This window comes from Chinchilla lanigera, unplaced genomic scaffold (genome assembly GCF_000276665.1).
Source record: "Chinchilla lanigera isolate Chin_1 unplaced genomic scaffold, ChiLan1.0 scaffold00106, whole genome shotgun sequence".
Taxonomy (NCBI): domain Eukaryota; kingdom Metazoa; phylum Chordata; class Mammalia; order Rodentia; family Chinchillidae; genus Chinchilla; species Chinchilla lanigera.
In genome coordinates, this window is record NW_004955507.1 from 2,178,024 (window position 1) to 2,198,697 (window position 20,674).

Here is a 20,674-nt window from a genome sequence, read left to right on the forward strand (position 1 = left end):
TAGCAGTGCTTTCTGAGTGATAGAAAAAAGGAGGGGTTAAGACCACATAGTCTGTCATCTCTGGATTCTGTCCTATACTTTGAGTCTCATATTATGAGACCCAGTATCTTTGAACATTTTTCCACAGGGCAGGAGGGCCTTAAATTACATTTCTATTTCAGCAGTCTTTAACTGGAGAATTGCAAAATGGGCTATAGAAAAATCATATTGTATAATGATGAGTTCCTCTGTGTTATGTGAAATTTCATTATAGCACACTTTCAGCTACTACTTGTTCTGAATGAAGTGTATCAGAATTACAGATCACAGTAAGGTTCCAGTATATTTTATTTATCCACATCTTAATCATTGGAGGCAAGGTGTCAACTTATTTTTCTTTTTGATATTCAACAGAGGTCGGTAAATGATAGTTACTCCAAATGCTTTACAGTTGGTAATAAATTACAAAATGTTGCTAAGGGCCAAGATGAAGATTTTGTGGAAGAAGTCATTTTTACAGATTTATTTGAAGTAAAAGCTGCTGAATATGAAGATGATCAAGAAAAACAAACAAAAGAGCAGGCAAATATTTTTGTGCCAAGTAGTTCCCCAGGTAATGTTCTTTTCCAATAAAATGTTCAAGTCATTAATGGATCTTATTAATGAATCTTAATAATCTTATTTCAAGATAATACCTTCTTTGTATGCTGGATAAATAAAAAACATCGATCTTAAACTATTATAAATTTTCTGTGTTATTCTCTGTTTCTGACTTTAATATCTAAGTTTTATTATTAAGTGGCCAACCAGTATAAACTGCCGAAAGGTATGATCCCACGCATTTTAGAAGATGAAGGATTCTATATTCAGAAAAAGCCAAAAATATTTAAAAAGACCTGCAACAAAATGGAAAATCGCCTGCTTAAACTAAGTAAGGCAAGTGCACTAGTTGACAAGTTATACTACTATGGATGGTGCATGACATTTACTTTTAGGGAAATACCTAATTACTATATTTCTTAAATTTTTTGACAGGGAAAGTGTTGGTTTGAAGAGAGTGGAGAAATAATGTCATTACCTTCACCTATTAGACAGTCATGGAATTTCAGACTAAATACAAACAAGGAATCTTTAAATCCAGCACTAAAGACCACATACAAGAAGGTAACCAATAGCAGTTTATTTGTGACTGGAAATTAGAAATGGAATTCTTGTAATATCAATTATAACAAATTTTTATAGTTTAATTTTACCCTTTAAATATATTGAATCTAGTAACATAACAGGTAAACTGTAATGAAATATTAAGCATCCCTTAAGGTTGAATTTTTGGGAAATATTTAATAACATGGAGAAATGCTCAAAGTAAAATGTGAAGTGAAAAAAGAAGAATCCAACATCAAAGCCAATCCTAATTCTGAAAAAATAATGAATGAATTAATGGTATTCAAGTTAACCACTATTATAACTTCTACCACTATAGGTTACTCTTGTCTGTTAATTTTGCCTAATTTACATAAATGAAATCTAGATTATTTATTCTACATTGCTGTATGCAGTAGTTTGCTTTTTTAATGTACAAAACGTCATTGTATGGAATACATATTTATTTATCCATTCTGCATTTAAGGGCTATAAGTTGAATCCAGTTATTAACTATTATTAGTAACACTGCTATAAAACTTTGTACATGCATTCTGATTATGTATACAAAGAGGTTTATATGTATGCACATATAATATATAAATATATAGAGATATGTATTCTGATTATGTATATAAAGATATACATATATATATACAGGGAGAGACAGAGACAAAGAGAAAGATGAGAGAGAGAATATCAGAGTAGAAATGCTACTTCCAGGTTTGTATGTGTTCAGTTTTAGTGTATAATGCCAAACAGGGTTCCAAAAGTGGCTGTAGAAAATTATAAACAGAGTAGAAGTGTGTGAGAGTTCCAGGTGTTTGATTTCTTGCCAACACTTGGTACTGTCTGTCTTTTAAATCATAGCTATTATGGTGTACATAAACAGAAAATTCATTAAGGTCTGCATGTTTGGGGACCTTTGTTTAATCTTTGATTCACCATTGCCCATGTTTTTGTGTTTTTGGTATAACACATGTATCTGGTTTTAGAAGAATACTTAATCTTCTCAAATCAAGTGTTGCTTATAACTAATATGTCAGGGATTTTACCTCCCCAAAAAATTCATTTCAGTGTTGCAGTTTTGTTTATTGTTTTCTGTTGAATTAAAATCTACTCCTCATCACTTCTATTTATTTGGACTTTGATTGGTCATAGAGAACTCATAAAATATTTCACCTGTATGACAGCTCTTCAGATGCTTGAAGCCGACACTGACTTCTACCTGTAGTTTTTGCTCTCCAGTCTAAACTCACTTCAAGTGTTGTTAGAAATTCAACCATCTCAATTACCCTTCTCCAGCTTCTGAGAACCACAGTTAGTAGATAATGAGTACGATAGGGCCAGAGAGTGGTTTATTTCTACTGGAACAGAAATCCAAACCAAGTAAGCAGCATAACTTTTCAATTAGTGCTGAATCTGACTAACAAGATAGGTATCTCTAGCTTAGGAACTTCAGTTTCTAGAAATTCATTTCCAATTTTGTTGTTTAAAATGGAAACTTTTTTCCTTGTGTTTTTTTTTCTAATAATGATCTGTTCAGTTTACTAGCAATTGATGAATCCCTAAGTTGGAGTCTGAGTTGAGCCTTAAAGAACACACTTAATAGATATGAATCAAAGGAAAACAAGCCTTGTGGCTGTTTGCCTACCGTCTTAATGAAGTAGGAAGTGGGGAGGAAGAGGGGAAGCTTCCTAGTTCAGGAAATATTTAGCTACTATACTGGTAGCCCATATTCCTTGAGGGGCATTGATCTGTTCACATCAGGTTTGAGGTGGGAAACAGGGTTTTTTTTTTTTTTTAGCACAACAGCAAGTGTAATAGCACTGTCACAGACTAGACAGTATATATCTTAGTTCATTTTCTGTTGAAAATAACAAAATACCACACACTCTATAAATTATAAAAAGTAGAGCTGTATTTTGGCTCATGGTTTTGTGCCATGGTTGATAGGTTGCATCTGATGATGACCTTTTCACTGCAGGGTCCTAGATGGCACACCAGGGCATCAAATAGCAAGAGACAGGGACTATGTCAGACCCAGAGAAACCCAGGCAAACTGGCTCTTATAGAAGATACACTCTTGTGACAACCCATTAACCTACCAGTCACACGCATAGATTAATCCATTCGTAAGGCCAGAGTCCTAACCACCTGTTACAGGTCTCACTTGGTCCCATCTCTAAATATCTCATAATGGCAGTTAAATTTCAACATGAGTTTCAGAGGAGACAAACCATAGCACATGCCACTGTATACCAGAATTATCCAAAGACAGGGCTCAGTGTTTGTTTGTCATTTTCTTTTGTGGTACTGGGCCTTCCACTGAGCTATCTTTCCAGCCCTTTATTTATTTTTTAAGATGAGGTTTCCTTATCTTCCTCAGTTGCCCAGGCTTGGTTCCAACTTGGATCATCCTGCCTCAGCCTCCCAGAGTTCTGTGATTACAGTCATGTACCACCATGCCCCACTTTATTGTTCTCCTTTAGATAGATTCATCATGGCTCTTGCTGGGAGTGACTAGAAATTGATGAATTTGGCTATACATGCAAGAATTAGGCTGTGCATGCTAAGTAACTCACTAACCTTCTCAAATTAGATCATTAAAAATGAGTCACATTAATTGTCAAATATATGAGGTTAAATTCAAAATGGACTAAACCATCCATGAATCATTTTGCGTATAATGTAGGCCTACAGACTTTCACCAATTGAGAAACAATCTGGTATTCAGACAGAGACTATCTCTCCTAGGCAATTCCCTGTCTCTGGAACATAAATTCCAACACTAACAACTTAAAGGAGGAGTTTGTTTTGGCTCACAGTTGCAGTCCATGGACAGCTTGTTCTAAGGCACTAATAGGATGGCAGGGGGCATGGTGGGGAAAAGATGCTCAACTCATGGCAGTCAGGAAGCAGAAAGAGAAGAGGATGGAAGGACACTGCCCTTCCAGGTCACCTACCACCCAGTGACCTGCCTGTTCTAACCAGGCCCCGCTTCCTAACAGCGTGTTCAGCTATAATGCTGTTAGTGGACTGATCCACTGATGCATATAGTGCCCCCATAATCCAGTAACTTTCCAAGAGTCCCACCTCTGAACACAGATTCTGGGAGGACATTCTAGATCTACACCATAACACACTCTCATTTGGCACACTTGAATCTGGTAATCAGTATGACTGGTCTGAAAACAACAATATGCAGTATAAGACCCATTGTTGAAGTCCTACTATCTTGTATGGTGAAGCTCTGCATCATTTCCAATGTTGTTTTTTGTATTATTATTACTTGTTACTGTCTTTGATTATTTGATCAGTCTTACATTCATATGTCTAGTGGACTGAGCAACTTCGTTGAAGATAACAGTATGTAATGTAGCAACCATTGTAAGTTCCTATCATTTTGTTTTGAGGTCATGTATCATTTTTGTTGTTTTTGTGTTGTTTTGATTTTCTCTTCTTTGTTGTTTTGTTAGTTTTTTTTAATTTTTAAAATTAAAAAAAGAAAAAAGGAACACTTTCCTTATGCAGCATTTGTTTAGATGCTGAGGTGGCGCCAGGGAATTTTCCAGATGATTACCAATATATTCATTTAAAAACAATGCTTTGCTAAATCATTACGCTGGTCAACAGGTGATCATTATACCATCATGTAACCAAACTCCACTCAAACTTGTTACATTTGTCGTAGTATTTCTATAGGAAATTATTTTTGGTCCCATAAGTCCAGCTTCCACCAGTAAACAAGAGTAAGGAAGATGACAATAGTTTGTAGCAAGATGACTAAAATGCTGTAATACAAATATGTTTTATGAAATTAAAGGCTGTAATCAATTTCAAAGAAGACCATTATTGTTTTTACTTTTCTCTATTTTTTGTATAATTTACATGCTACTTTTATCAGGAAAAGTTACTTGTAATTTTAAAGAGGATCAAATTAACGTTGTCTATATTTTTCTTTAAAAGGCAATAAAATCTCACATTGGAAGTTCTTTTAGGAACAAAATGGAAGGGCAAAGGGAAATGTACCAATTAGATCTCAACATTATTGGTTTGCAATTTAGCCATCACCCTCTCTTCAATCAAGAACAAGTGCTATGTGCGAGGCTGCTGCAACTTTATGAATGTTTTCAGGAGAGGCAGAAACAGAATTTGCCTCAGCTACTGTATGAAAAGGTGAGAATGGACTTTGTTGTATTTCAGAGCTGAACATTTACTATGAAAGAGAAAAAGTTCCTAGTATACAGCAAGTTATCATAGAACATTTTCTGTTGGTATTCTTCATCAGTTAGAACAGTGATTTGAGTTTAGTTTTTCTGAAAAAAAAAAAACAAAAAACAAAAAACAAAAAACAACAACAAAAAAAACAAAATAAAACAACAGAGTTGACTGGCTGGGGAAAGAGCCTCAAAAATCCTGGAGTAATTCTTATCATATATGCATTATTTACTGATCAGTAATATTGCTGATTCTATGGCTTTAACTTAAAAGAGTTGTCCAGTTTTAAAGTTTTGTAATAGAGTATCTTATTAAGAATATTGGAGGTCTTGAATTTCACGTCAAATTGAAGAGTCTTGGTCTGAGGTAAGCAATCCAGTTTGTTGCCTCTGACATTCTGAAGACTCTATATAAATTCTGAGGAAGAATCAAGAGTCCCCACTAATCATTTTCACAAACTCTATGCCTTTCACGTAGGCTCTCCTGGGTTACTGGTACGCGAGCATTTTGTTAGCTAGTGTTCTCTCGGACAAGGTGCTTTGATAGATTTCATTCATCTAATGAGTACATGAAAAACAATCCTAAAGTCTCTGTATATAAGTACTCTCATGAAACAAAATTCTTATTGCTAGATCAGATTTTAAAATTAGATAATATTGTTGGAAAAAATCTGTAAAGCAGAAATCTATAAACAAGTTACTTTTTGTGCAGACCTGGGGATTAAGCCCATTTTAAATTAAATACCTTGCCAGGTATTTAAACATTTAATTCTAATGGAGTTGCCAAGCTGTCCTTAGGCAATCTTTGTTCTACTAACCAAGAAAAACGATCATTCAAGGGCAGCCAGTAGTGTCCGATATCTGACAGACCACAATTGTAAAGATACTTTTCTATATATTCTTGTAGTGTGCGTGTGGTGTGTACGTGTGTAGTATGGTGTGCTATGTGTGTAATTTATAGCCATTTTTTCTCTCTAGAGTTTATAGCTGTGTCTTGGAAGAAGTTGGGTTCCAAATCAATTTTTCTCGTAAGAGATTGGCCAAATAGCCAAACAATAAGTTTTGTTTTTCTGTATTCAAATTCTGTGCTTAATTTATATAATTATTATATAATAATTTATATTTCTAAAATACTGCCTTTAGAATAAGCCAGTTGCACATCATATTTATATAGGTTTATTTAAGAATTATTTATTCTGTAGACATGCTGGTCTAGTTCTGCCCTGTTTTCATTACCATGTTTAATTATTAAATCATGGTATGTAGTAGGACAATTGCCTTTTCATTATTGTCTTTTATAGAATGTTTTGGATATTTTTAATGGATTTGATTTTCCATGCAAACTTTAGAATTCATCTGTTACCCTATATTTAACCATATTGCCATTTTATTGTGGTTGCAGTATATTGTTGCATTGTGAAAGAACTTCTGTCTTTATAAAAATTGGTTTTCCTTAGCCAAGAATAGAATGTATTCCTATTTGTTTGGATCTTTTATGTCTTCCAGTTGGATTGGTATCAGTTGACTGCAGTCACCTCTGGGACAGATTTCTCCTGCAAGAAGTTTAGGGTGTAGTTTCCTTCAGTTTTATTTCTCTGTGAAAGTATGTTTAAGATAACTATTTTATACCTTCTGCAGTATACCTTCTTATTTTATTTTTTCTTATTTTCCTATGTTATTGTTACACTTTCATGGAGGGACATAGACATAGGTTATCAGTGTAGGTATATAAATACGGATGTGATAAAGCAATGTCTTTACTGATAAAAATAGATATATTTTTTCTTACTCTGGGGTTTTAAATGGAAGATAAAGTACATACTTCTGCTCAATCTGCCATCTTGATCTAATGGCATTTCTTACATCAACTGATTAATTGATTGCCTAGTATGTTGAAGGTATGATGTTTATTGCTTGGCTAGATATTCTGGATCTTCTCAGTTCTGCTCCAAACTTCTCATATGAAAATATATTGTGAAAGACAAGGCAGTAATATACAAGAGAGTTCTACATTTGTGCTTAGACCTACAGATGAATTCTAGTAGTGCTTACAGGCGGATGTAATACACAAAGAGCTCCTTTTTTTGTTATAGTTGAAAACACTGACAAATGCTACCCAATCAGTGAATGAAAACTTTGAAATAACCCAGCTTATGAGAAAGTCTTTACAAGATTATACTTGGCAGATAAGGTAGGTTTTGAATCATTCGTGTATTCATCAAACATTTATTAGCTTGCTATAGAAGATATAAAATAAGAGAAGTACAAAATCCCTAATCTTTAGGAAATTACAGAAATGGTTACAGCCTTCCTTAAAGACTCATATTTGTGTAAAAATATTGCACAGAAGTGCCACAAGAAAGCAGTTGTAGCTTTAATAACTAATTTTTTGATGTTTTCTAAAAATACTTTTTGAAGAAAGTTAGTATGAGTTCACCAATATTTCTAAATGGACTTAGATGATATTAATGTCAGGTGTTTGTACATATTTGAAAATTGGTGCACGTATACATATGTACAAGGTACATAATTCAGTCTAAAGGTATGACTCTATATATATGAATTTTAGGACCCTGTCTAAAGAAAACGTGGTTTGCAAGTTAAGAAATACTGACTTATAAACTAGTTGAGAGAAGTTATCAGAGTTTGATACAACAGGGAAACTACAAAATGAAGCATAATAACGTGTCAAGGAAGTTTCAAAAGTAGGAAAGCTCATTTGCAAGGTAACTTATTTGGTGGAAAGTTCAATTGTACACAGAAATCTATATAGTGATTTGATAGGTGTAGAAGATTTCTGACTCCCTGTCCACTGACCTGACATCATTCTACAGATCCTTAGCCGTAAGAGAAAAACAAATAAATGATCGGTTTCCTAGAACAACCTTTTAAAATGCAGATAATATTATTTGAGAAGGTTAGAATATCCCTTTAAACAAGGTCTGGCATGAGCTCAGTACTCAAAGGTAGGTAGCTGAATAAATGAAAAGTATCAGTATTTACAACACAATAAACTAGTGTTATTTATATTAACTAAAATTGACGGGCAAAGAACAACCACTGACATAATGAACACAGAACAAGCAAACTTCGATGCAAGAAAAAGAGAAAATTGGCTGTAGATGGGGTCTAATAGTAATAGGTAGGGGTTCACCACAGGGGGTGGGGTGAGGTACTAAGGAGGTAGTCACATTTATTTTTTAAAAAACCAATGTAGTAAATTTTGATTCAGGACAATTTAAGTTTGTGGTTTAGAAATGCTGCAAAGGATAGATTTTGGACATCTGAAAAACAGTGCCTGTTAGAAGAGATGTGCACGTGAAAAACAATTAAAGTGATACCTGTTGACTTAACTTTTAATGACTGTCTACTAGGTATCTGGCACCCACAATTACCTGGTACCCAGCAAAGACATTTCCAAGTCATTTATGACTCCTCTTTTTACTATTTCTCTCATTCTTCATGTCCAATTAGTAACCACATTCTTTTACTTTTTAATTTTTAAAATCTCTTTTCCCTTGCCCTTGCCCTCCTATGCATTCTGACCAGTTCTGCATACTTCAAACACTTATCTTCCAGGTGGACTACTTAGTATGCTAAAATACCTCTCTTTGAACCCTGTTCCATACTGAAACCAGAATGAGGTTGCTTAGTAAATAAAACCTCATTAATGATTCCCCCTACTACCTTCAAAATAAAATTCAGTAGCTTTAGCATAATCTGTAGTCCCTTACATAATTCCACTCCTGCTTACCTCTCCAGCCTCATGTTAGGGGCCCTATGCCTTGGAACTTTATAGTTCATTGTCCTAAATGGACCATCCTAATACCTCTATATTGTGTTTTAATGCCTTTGTTTCTAGAATGTTCTGTCATTTTTTTCTGTCTAATACTGTCAATGTACAAAATTTATTTCAATTTTATGTCACTTTTTCAGAGATGCTTTTACATACCTATTAGTTTAGATTTATATATATAATATATATATATATATCCTCAGCACTTTGTATTTCCCTTTTCATAACTCTCATCACATTTATAAGTGCTTATTCTGTATTCTTCATTTAGATAGTAGCTAGCACCTAAAACAATTCCTACCACATAGTATTTATTATATATTTATTGATTTGAAATGAGTACTATTCTTTATGAGTACCCATAATCTTATGTAGTCTTTCTCTACTATTGCCTACCATTCTATTGAAATCAAGGTCTAGGTTGTGCAGATTTCTAATACAACATCTATAACACTCTATTGCACTGATTAATTTACATGTCTGTAAGCTTCTTGAATCCATAGAGTATGTCTTTTCACCTCTTTATCCACCTTTTGCCTGTCACATAATAAGTACTGAATAATTGTTTACTGAATGAGTGAATGAATGAGTGAAAATAGGCTTCTGTTTCTATCAGTATGGTAGCCTAGATTTCCTGAATAGCCCTCCCAGCATAAACAACTAAAATGTCAAATGAAATACATAACTTATCTTTATAAACAAATTGTTGAGATAGCAGGAACATAAGCAATATGCAGAAGCCAAAACACAAAGTGAAAGGAAAAATCCTAGAAAATCAGAGGCAAAACCATTTCTACAGTGAGGATATTTCCTACCTAGTATTCTTAATCTATCATGCAGGTGGCTTAATAGAGTGCTGAAGGCAAAAGATAAAGCAAGTTTAGACTAACTGGACCATCTAATAATACTAGTGTGTAGAAGACATTAAACCTCAAAAAGTAATTAAAAGGGAATGACAAAGAAATTTGTCTTTAACATTGACAGTATGAGGGAAAATTTTTTTTGAAAATTCATAATCAGAAACCAAACTCAATTCAGAATTATGACCTGAATTAGATTTATTTATTTATTTTTTAATTTGGTGGTACTGAGGAATGAACCTGGGGCATTCTACCACTGAGCTACACCCCCAGCCCTTTATTTATTTATTTATTCATTCATTCATTCATTTAATTTTTATGATACTGGTGATTGGTTCTACTTTTTAAATTTTTTTTGTTGTCATTTGGAGACAGAGTCTCGCTATGTAGTTCAGGCCAGCCTTGAGCTCACTTTGTAGCCCAGGCTGGTCTGAAACTTGCAAGGATCCTCCTCTCTCAGCCTCCTGAGTGCTGGGATTATAGGCATGCGCCACTACACCAGGCTGATACTGGTGATTGAACACAGAGTTACATCCCCATTGAGGTAGAATTGCATTAAATTGCCCAGGCCAGCCTCAAGGTACTGTCCTCCTGCCTTAGCCTCCTAAATAGCTAGAATTATTGGCATGAGCCACCATACCCAGCTCAGATTTAGAATTTAACTTAATATAGTCCCAGATTGGTAGTAATAACAGACAACTGGCAAACCAAATATATGCTCTTTCTGGAAGAGCACAATTTTAATTCTAGCTCAGGGATTATTCATAGATATGATATTATAAGGAACACAGGATTATAGTAAAATATTCATAATGTCTTCTGTTGCGATTACACAAAGATACCAGGAGGAGGAAAGAGCACCAATAATCAGAGACATACAAGCAAAGACTATGAAAGAGAATGGAGTTATTAAATACATACTATAACTTTGTTTAACATGAGCTAAAAATAAAAGACAAGGTTGAAAATATCTCCAAATAAGATATAGTTCTGGGAAGATAGAAAAGGACCTTACTGTCCAAATACTGGGGGTCTATGCTATGATCATTGATTACTACTTCTGATTGCAGAGGTGCAAAGAGATGGAAGCCTTTGTTGTTTTACCTTCCCTCATTGTTGCAAGCCCCCCCCTCTAGCTCCTTTCAAGTTCTCTTGAAATTCTGACATCCTAAATTGGAACCGGTCCCACTGTAATGGCTTTAGAGCCACCCACATAGAACTTATTTGGTTGCAAAATAAAAGTCGTGGGTGCCTCAAACAGTACCAAAGCAAGCAAAAGCAGCACAAGGGCATGTACTACCTGGTTTGCAGTTTCTGTTTCATACGTAGTGAAGTATTAGTCAGAAATTAACTAAAATGCTGAGTAGATTGCAAGAACAATTATCAAAATGTATGGGCTTCCTACCTCTTTTCATTTATTGTTATTTTCTTCCATATCCTTCTCTCTTTGGTACTTAGGATCTTGTGGAATTCTAGTTAAGGTATTTCTGTTTTTGGGAGAAATTGCTTTTTAACAAGGAATTTTTAAATAGTGAAAAAAAATTAAAGAATGATTTTTTTAATGATAAATTCTGAAAATATTTTAAATAAGACAGCTATTTCAGGTACAATGGAAAATAAAATGAAGGTTGAGAGAAATTATTCTAAAATCTTCTTCCAAACCATTTTTAATAACTGAGAGCTCTAACCAACAGACATATTTTTGATTTGCCATTATTGTTGCAGCAATACAAAACAACTATATAACTTAGAACTGGAAAAGGACCTATCCCTGCTACATAGTGTATTACAGACCTGGAAGCAGATAAAGTCCCTTAGACAACGGCAAGGTTTTACAAGCACTACAGTAAAGTTGCTGTTTCAGAGGTAAGAAGCTGCTTTCTTTGCTCTTGTCTCCTAAGGAACTGCTCATGAGTAATGAAAAATCACAGTGAATGGGGAAAAGATCTACAGTCTATACAACCATTCCATGTGATCAACAAAGGACTTATACCTTGTACAATTCTTACAATTTAAGAAAACAACCCAATTTAAAAATGGACACAGGCTTTGAACAAACACTTTCCTAAAGAAAGTACATAGATGGCAAATGAACACATGAGGAATTCTTACTCGTGACATCATGTCATATCAATAGAGAAATGCAAATTCAAACCAGAGTGAAATACTGCTGCACACCTGTTTGAATGCCTGAAGGGTACCACAGATGTTGTCAAAGCTCCTGAGCCAAAGACAACTGCGTTTCTAGTCCGTGCGAATGCACCTTGGAAACACTTTGGCATTTTTAATAAACATGAACCTGTCCCATTACCGTGCTCTATGGTGAAGCATATTTTAGGAATTGGATGAAGTTGTAAAATATATGTACTGGAATAGATAATTCTAATGCAAAACCAAATTTGTTAAATCACCTAAGCTGCTTGTGAACTCATTATCCTGGGTCTTTTCTTTTTCAAAACTGCAACCTTGTAGTGTAATTTCAGACAACAAGGAAAATGTGTCTTTTGTTGATTTTTTTTGGCTGTAGGAGATTTTTTTTTTTTTGTAGTACTGTCGATGGAACCCAGGGCCTTCAAACTGAGCTATATCCTCATCCCTCACCCCCGCCCCTTTTAAATGAGAGAAAAGGTCTCACTAAATTGCACAGACTGGGCTCAAGCTTACAGTCTTCCTGCCTCAGCATCCTAGAGTGCTGAGATTATAGGTAGACCTGGTTTAAGGATTGCTTCTGACAGTTTGCAAACCTAAACTCAGCATGGCTTGTGTACTTCTAAATTAATGTAAACATAATGACTTGCTTCTAATCTTTTAAACCAATTTGTCGTACCCATGTGTCATGAACTCCTGAACAACAAAGAAGAGCCATAGCTTCATAAGGGTTACCCAGAATGGTGGTTCTGGATCTATATTGTCTACTCGCTACTAAATCTCATTCCCATTACTTTGTTTTTTTTTTTTTTTTGGTTTTTCTCCGGTACCGGGAACCGAACTCACGACCTTGCGCTTGCCAGGCAGGCGCTTTGCCGCTGAGCTAAATCCCCAGCCCCCCATTCCCATTACTTTGAACTCCAGTCTCATATTTGTTCTTCATATTTGTTCTTCCTGACATTTAATTATTCCATTTTCCCATTGGATTTTGGCTTAGATTTATCTCTCCAGACTGCTTCTTCCTGGATAGCTCTGAACTAAGTCCCACAGTGTCAGTGATGAGATTGCACCAGAAAAATTAGCCTTCAGTGACCCTAAGTTGGAGCAGTTTGTTTCAGCCGTTTAGGTATCCTTTTGATCAATTAGAAAAGTTGTCTGTTTAAAGATGCTCCTAGGAACTGTTTCCTGGCCGGGTTTATCACTCTTGATCTAACAACAAGCCTCATCCTTTTGGACCCTAACTGAATAAACTTGTAGAAAGGCTGCATTTGTGACAAGAAGGCCTGATACCTACACACTGAGCTCAGGTTATCTGTCCTTCATCTTTTTGTTTTGAGGCATATTGAATTTGAGATGACTTTAAGTTTTTCCCAAATAAAGCAACTGAGTGGGCAGCTGAATGTATGATCTTGCTAAAGATAAAAATATGAAACTCTGTAATTTAGTAATTGTAACGGAAGCCATAGCTGTACAGAAACTACTTAGGGACAAGGTAAAAATGACAAGAAGAAACTCAAGGACTGAGACTTGAGAAGCTGCATTGAATGATTTGGAAAAGGAGGATAAATGAGAGGAAGTCCTGGTTAAAGCAGTGGTGGCACACATATGGCACATGTGCCACAGCAGGCCCAAAAAGCCCTTTGTGTTGCCACGCAAGCTAAGTTCCCCCAGCCATAGTTCAGGACTATAAATGTCCATTGGATTTCCTGATATGGCAGTTCACAGTAATCTTAGCTAAAGCAAGTTTTACAAAGTGACACTGGCAGAAAATGGGCTAGCAGGAAGTTGCAGGTATATTCCCATCTCATTTTGGCAGGAAACTCTCTTTGTCAAGAGTTAGCATATTGGTCACTTCCTTAGGATATAAAATAAATTGTAAATTATTGGTCATCTGTGAATATGTGTAGGTGTGTGTTTGTGTGTGTGTCTGTTTTGGCAAGACCTCCTACAAGCCTTAAATACTTCCATTATTTCTGCTTTAAATAACTTTATTTATTATTAACTAGGATGGAAATGAATAAATCTGATGAGCAAGAACAAGCACAAATGTCAGAAGTGTCTGAGACCAAAAAGAAAACTGAAGGAAAAATACTTAAGCATGAAGAAAAACAGGAGGTATTTATATCACAAAGTAACATTCAATTCCTCTTAACTAGTTATAGTATTTCACTATTTAGTAGAATAGGAAATTTTGGTATTTGTAATGGTTACCTAACAAAATGACAAATATAAGAAATAGAAATGTACTTTTAAAAATAGTTGTCCTGGATGGTAAATGTACATGGTAAATTATTTATTTATTTATTTATTTATTTAATTTGTTTTGTTTCTAGAGCTTCTCACTTTTAGCTTCTGAACTTGAAGAAACAGAAATTGAAAGAACAAATCCAATTACCTTGAGGCCACAGCTTTATTTCACAGCAGAATTAACAAACTTATCCAACTGTCCACTGTAAGCATTTTTAAAGAATTGTTTTTATTATATATTGCCTATTAATTATATTGTTCTTAATAATAATAATAATGTTAGATTTCTTGAATGGGTACCATATACCAGATACATTGTTAAGTGTTCTTTAATTTATTTATTTATTTATTTATTTATTTATTTATTTTGGTTTTTCTCCGGTACCGGGGACCGAACTCACGACCTTGCGCTTGCCAGGCGGGCACTTTGCCGCTGAGCTAAATCCCCAGCCCAAGTGTTCTTTAATTTATATTTTCACATTTAATTGTCACTATGGCTCTATGGAGTCTTACATTATCCTTATCTTAGAAGTGAGGGAATTGGGTCTTATGGAAAGTTAAGTAGTCCAAGATCACACATTTAATATGTGCCTGAGCTGGGACATAAACCAGTTTGCCTTGCCATGTTTTATGGAATAAGCTTAATATATTGATCACTTTTTAAAATTCTGTGATGGCGGTAAATTTTTATTCAGGTATAGTTGGGAAAGATATAAAGTTACAGTAAAACGAAGGAGGAAGAGAGGGGAGAGAATGGGAGAGGAAGGGGAGGAGATTGTACCGTCACCTTTCCTTGTTAAAGAACTTTTGGCTTCATAAAAACTACTCCATGTAACTTTTCATGGAGGGCTATGAATAAGTTTACAAACTCTGCCCAGAGCTATCGCTGTCATAGTCTCTCTTCCATGTACCATGGTAACCAATAAAGGTTATTTGTAATGTAAACCAAACGAAAAATTATTCCACAGCAAGAGGGCCCTCTAGACAGTTTCCTTCTTTGACAGTACAAACATTCTTTCCCAGTTATACCTTCTTGCTTGAACTATACACTTGAGACTAATGTGAAACATACGTCATGCGTACTCTCATTTCTCTCATCTACTAGGACTGTGGATCCCATCGACCTTAAAGAGGATATGGCAGCTTAGATCACTGAACTAGGTCCAGTTTTGAAACATCTCTATCCCGCAGAAGACATTTTTCTAATCCATCTTTGACTATTGTGTTTGTACATCAGTTATCACAGAGTTGGAACATAGTGGGTACCCAAGAAACATGCAGATTATTTAAATGAATGAGTACGCATGTTTTCCTCCCTTTCCTTGTTGCTGGGACAAAATACCCAACACCCGTATTTTTGGTTCATGTTTGTTGAGTTGCAGCCCACAGTCAGCTTATCCAGAGCTGACGTGACGTGAGAGAAGGTCCTGTACAGAGGAATGCTGCTCAGCCATGAGCGCCAGGAAGGGAGGAGCCCATGGGTGAGATAGACCCTGTCAGGTCTTGCCCCCAGTGACTCACCTCTTCCAACCAGGTCTCACTTCCTGGCAGCAAGTTAGCTATAATACCTCCATAATATAATCATCTTCCAAAAAGCCCTCCCTAAAGGTGCGTAAGACTCTCAGGGATCATTTGCTTATATATCACAACAGGGCGGTTACATTTTAAACTGAACATAAAGAATAGCAAACATAAATGTTTAATTTCACCACCTTCTTTCTGACCAGCAAAGTCCAGCAGTGAAGCGATTTTTTATTTGTTCTGTACCTCTTTCCAGTAAGTTCCTGGAATCATTTATTATGTAAAACACACATAGAAAAGGATCATCTAAATGTGGGTAAGAAAACAGGAGCCATAAAATTTAAGTCGTAAGAAAGAAAAAAAGGAGAAAGAAGAGGACCTTGATGCTGGACAACCTAGACTAAAACAGTGGAAGTCAAAGCAAAAGGATATATAACGCTTTATATCTTTTCAAAGCCATAGTATCAGTAGTGCTGCAGTCCAAACATCCAGTTCAATAACAATGGATTCTGTAGAAAACAGTAATATGTTGATATCAAGGATAAATATGAAAAGAATACAGAGATTAAAGAAGAATTTAAAATGATTTACAAGTTGAACAAAAAGGCAAGATTTCCTTAAAATATAATCCTGAATTAACAAAATTTCATTTCAATTTATGAGCTCCGTGTTAAAACTACATTTAGAGAGCAGCATCAAGGGCAATATGTGCTAAGATATTTATCTGAAGGTAATTGGGAAGATGGTCAGAAGAGGCCAACAGGGAGACAGGAAGAGATAGCATATATTTCCCAGACTTCTGAGGTTACAGGTAAGACAGGGAGATAAAGGGGCAGGGAGATTCTGGATCCGTAGCATGATTAGGGTGGGGAGTAAAAGGAGATTTCATGTATCAACCTAGGGCTTACCTTCCAACCAGTTTGCTGGGGATAAGATCTCTTTAGATAAGTTGCCGGGAAAAATAATAAATGTTAATTGGATGGGTGGATGAATGAATGACTCTAAGAGTTCCATATCATTCACAAGATCATTTTATTTCTAACAAATGTTTCCATAGAAGCCTCAAAGTCAGCCTTCTCTGACATTTGGGTTCAAAGAAAGAACACTTTCCCAACTGTCCCATAGAAAGTTAAAGCCTAAAACCTAAAGTGATTTACAAAGATCTTTAAGAGGTCAAGAGTCCTGCACTGTGAGAGGCTAAGACAAGAAGATGGCAAGTTGGAGCTCAGCTTGGCAACTCAGCAAGACTTATTTAAAAACAAGAATAGTAAAAACTAGCTCAGTATTCAGTGGAAAATCTTGAGTTCAGTCTCCAGTACTGAGAAAGAAAGGAAGTATACAACAAGATAAGATAAGAAAATAAGATAAAATAAAATAAAGTAAAGTAAAATAAAAAAGGTCTGGCATGGTGTTGCACCCCTGTAATCCCAGCACTCAAGAGGATGAGACAGGAGGATCACTGTGAGTTCGAGGCTGGCCTGGGCTACAAAGTGAGTTCAAGGCCAGCCTGAACTGCGTAGTGAAATCCTGTCTCAAAAAGACAAAAAAAAAAAAAAAAAAGAAAGATAATAGAAACCCTATTACCTATTGCACATCTTTAAAATGTGTGTAAAGCTTGCATGATGTCTTATAAAAGTTAGGAAATATTTTTTGAATTCTTGATATAACCCCCCCATCTATGCCCAAGTCTGCTAATTTTCTCCTCCTATGAAACATCTGGTGGGAAAATGCTGTAGTAAAATAAATGACTGAATGATTTCTAGTACCTTGATTTTAGTTCTCTTTCTATTTCTGAGTATATATCTTTTTTAAAAAAACTCAAGTGGGAAAGACAAACATTTACCCATAAATAGGCAACTGCAAGACACCTTTTTTCTCTAAATGGTCATCTTCTTTATAACATAATATGTTTTCTTGTTTTTATTTTTCCCAGAACCGGGCTTGAACTCACAACCTTGTGCTTGCCAGGCAGGCGCTGTGCCACTGAGCTAAATCCCCAGACCCAACATGATATGTTTTGAAAAGAAGAATATTGTACACTCATTTTGTTTTTCATGGTTTATTTATTTAATTTATAGGCATGAGCAAAACAGGAGAGCCAAAATTCAGAAGCTGAAATATTTTATTAAGATATTTTACAACAACAAACAGGTTTCTTGCACTTCAGTATCTTCCCTACAGTTTGATTTTAAAGTCATGTTTCAGCAAATTTTCAATATTCAGTTAATATATTCGCCAGAAACAATTTGCTTGGAGGTATGCTAATGTTACTTGCTTTCCTGTTTTATGCCATACATCCTTTTTCTTGTTAGCTATTATTCTATATGACGTTATTTCTTTTATATTGAAATTATAGATTTCTACACCTAGCAATGTATTTACAATTAACAAATGTATAATCTATCTCACTTATGTCATAATTACATCATTTGATTTGTGTTTGCTCCAAATAGTTCTCTCCTGCTAAAATTCCCATCAATCTTGGCTATGCAGCATTATTTTGCATTCACAAATGAGCTGGAGGGAGTTGTTTAAAGTAAAATAAGTTACATACCTATTGTGACCATTGGATGTTTTCTACACATTTTCCTAGCCCTGACTTGATGGGTTCAGTCTGTTCCTGTATTTCTCTATCATGTTTTTGGTAATTTGGATCCCTTTAAGAATCAGACAAAAGAACATAGCATAGACCCCGATCTCTGTCCAAAACTTTCTATATTAAATGGAAAGAAAAGAGGATGATGGAGAAAATTAGGAATAGTTAAGGAGGTTTGACAAAAAGTCCTGACTGCTAATGGGCTAAGCCTAAAGCTAGACCTAGAAGTAAAGTTGAGAGGAGAAAAAAGATTTATTAATTTCTTTCTCTTTAGAGAACAGAGCAACATTTCTCCAAGTTTTAACAGCACAATATAGGTCAAAATAAGGTTTTCCTACTGCAAATAAATTTATAGTTAGAGCAGTAAATTTACATGAAACTCCAGAGAAAGGACAGCACAGAGAATCAGAAGACTTGAGGATCTGAAGCTCTGTGGAGCTATTCAGCACCTCCTTTTTTCTTCTTCTAGAACTTTCTTTCCTCCTAGTTCCCATAGTTTATTAAAGTAATCCTTGAATTCCATGAACCAATGACTTGCCCTGTTTCCTAAGCAATTCTACCAGAGTTTAATCCCTTAAAAACATATAGTTTGATATAGAGCCACCATTTCATTTATGACATGGGAAGAATAAGATCTATTTCCTATAATTTTTATTAGTTTTAAATGAGATGAAGAACTTTCAAAGTGCTACAAAATAGTAAGTTATATGGATATTGTGCTATATGTACTTTTAGTCTAAAAACCTATTTGTAAGCTTCTTATGCATTTCACTTTCTATAAAACCAGGAAAAGGGATTATATATCTAAGGTCATATTATTATATATTTTTCATTAAATATGTGAATGAAATGTTATATTTTTATTCTAGTACTTTTAAAAAATGAACACAAGTATATTATTGAGGGTCCTTATGTTTTTATTTTTCTATTGTGTAATTTTCAGTATATTGTATATTTTTATTTCTTTTCTATTTAGGTTTATGAAATAAGTAAAAGGACAAGTTTACTGGCAAAATTATATTTACCTTTACCTAACAACACAGAGCTGAAAGGCAAAACTGTTTTGGAATATGTAGAATTTAGCTCTGATAAGCTGGTCATACCTGCGGATGGAGAAGTAGGAAGCAGTGAGTTTATTTAAAATGCTCCTTCCCAATTTTCTTCACAAGACCCCGAGTCATCTACACGAAGAATGAATCCAGTATTTATATTTGGCTTAAAATGAATTAAATTCTCTGTTCTCATGTTAAACTAGATAGTTTAAAACTTTGTCTTGAATCCGCTCTTTGGGAAATTTTAAATTTGCAGTTAGCACTTCAGGTTTCTTTAGACCATGAAAAGCTATGCTTCTGCTAGGCCATAAGACAAATATATGCTTTTCCCAAACTCAAGCTCTGCTGCTGTGGGAATAGTTGCTCTGCCTCTGCCTATATCCTTCAGTAAACCTAAGGGGATCCCAGGACATGTGAAATAGTCTTCAAACTGTGTCGGGAAGGGAGAAAGAAAAGGAAGGAGGGAAGGAAAGAAAGAGGGCACTGAAAGGGTCAGAGAAAAGAAGGAATGTTTCTATTCATTTGTGTTTCCAATGCTTTTACTCTTATGCAGTTAAATTAGGACAACTCTGAGACTATTGTCTTTCCTTTCCTTTCCCCAAGATTCCTTTGTTCTAGGTTTGTAGAGGTTTTGCAAACTTGTATCCATCTGGTGCAAAGGAAGAAAGCATGAACAAGTGAACAAAGAAAGGAGAAAAAGAAAAGTAGACAAAAGAGACCAAAAGGGCAGAGAATGAGAGAAAAATGCCATTTGCTTAGGACCCATACAAAGCAGAACAACACGTGGAGACCCAGGGGAAAAACCTTTGCACTCAAAAACTTTAAGGAACCTGGGAACTCCGCAAGTTTTCAGCAGTATTGTTCAACTCTCTAGAGGTTGCGAATAAAAATGAGATGGGCAGAAGATGTAAGAATGCAGGGAAAAGTGAAAAAGAATCTCTTCTGCTGCCAGTGGTCTTTTTTTCTTCCACAAGCCATTCCCAGAAAGAATGGTTAAGAAACATCCAGGATTTAGAAAAGGAAAATAGAGATATTTATCTCTGTGTAGTCTGCTCAATATTTTTCCCTCTCTCTTTTGTAGTTTGTGTGAAGACATCTTCCTTTAGGTATCT

General features: G+C 35.2%; 1 protein-coding gene across 11 annotated transcripts in view; it reads left to right on the plus strand.

The window, feature by feature from the left end:
- The window catches only part of Cc2d2b (coiled-coil and C2 domain containing 2B), a 101,880-nt gene that overhangs the window by 17,570 nt on the left and 63,636 nt on the right, over positions 1–20,674 (plus strand). For 8 of the 11 annotated variants that reach the window (XM_013506214.1, XM_013506216.1, XM_013506218.1 and 5 more), the window contains 10 exons: positions 394–592; positions 779–915; positions 1,015–1,143; positions 5,092–5,301; positions 7,436–7,533; positions 11,724–11,864; positions 14,153–14,261; positions 14,480–14,598; positions 17,993–18,170; positions 19,487–19,637. In XM_013506214.1, coding sequence (XP_013361668.1) covers positions 394–592; positions 779–915; positions 1,015–1,143; positions 5,092–5,301; positions 7,436–7,533; positions 11,724–11,864; positions 14,153–14,261; positions 14,480–14,598; positions 17,993–18,170; positions 19,487–19,637 — 1,471 coding nt within the window. Of the gene's footprint in view, positions 1–393; positions 593–778; positions 916–1,014; positions 1,144–5,091; positions 5,302–7,435; positions 7,534–11,723; positions 11,865–14,152; positions 14,262–14,479; positions 14,599–15,542; positions 15,652–17,992; positions 18,171–19,486; positions 19,638–20,674 lie in introns of those variants that run through there. The other 3 variants (XM_013506222.1, XM_005407556.2, XM_013506223.1) reach the window with 3 other exon arrangements.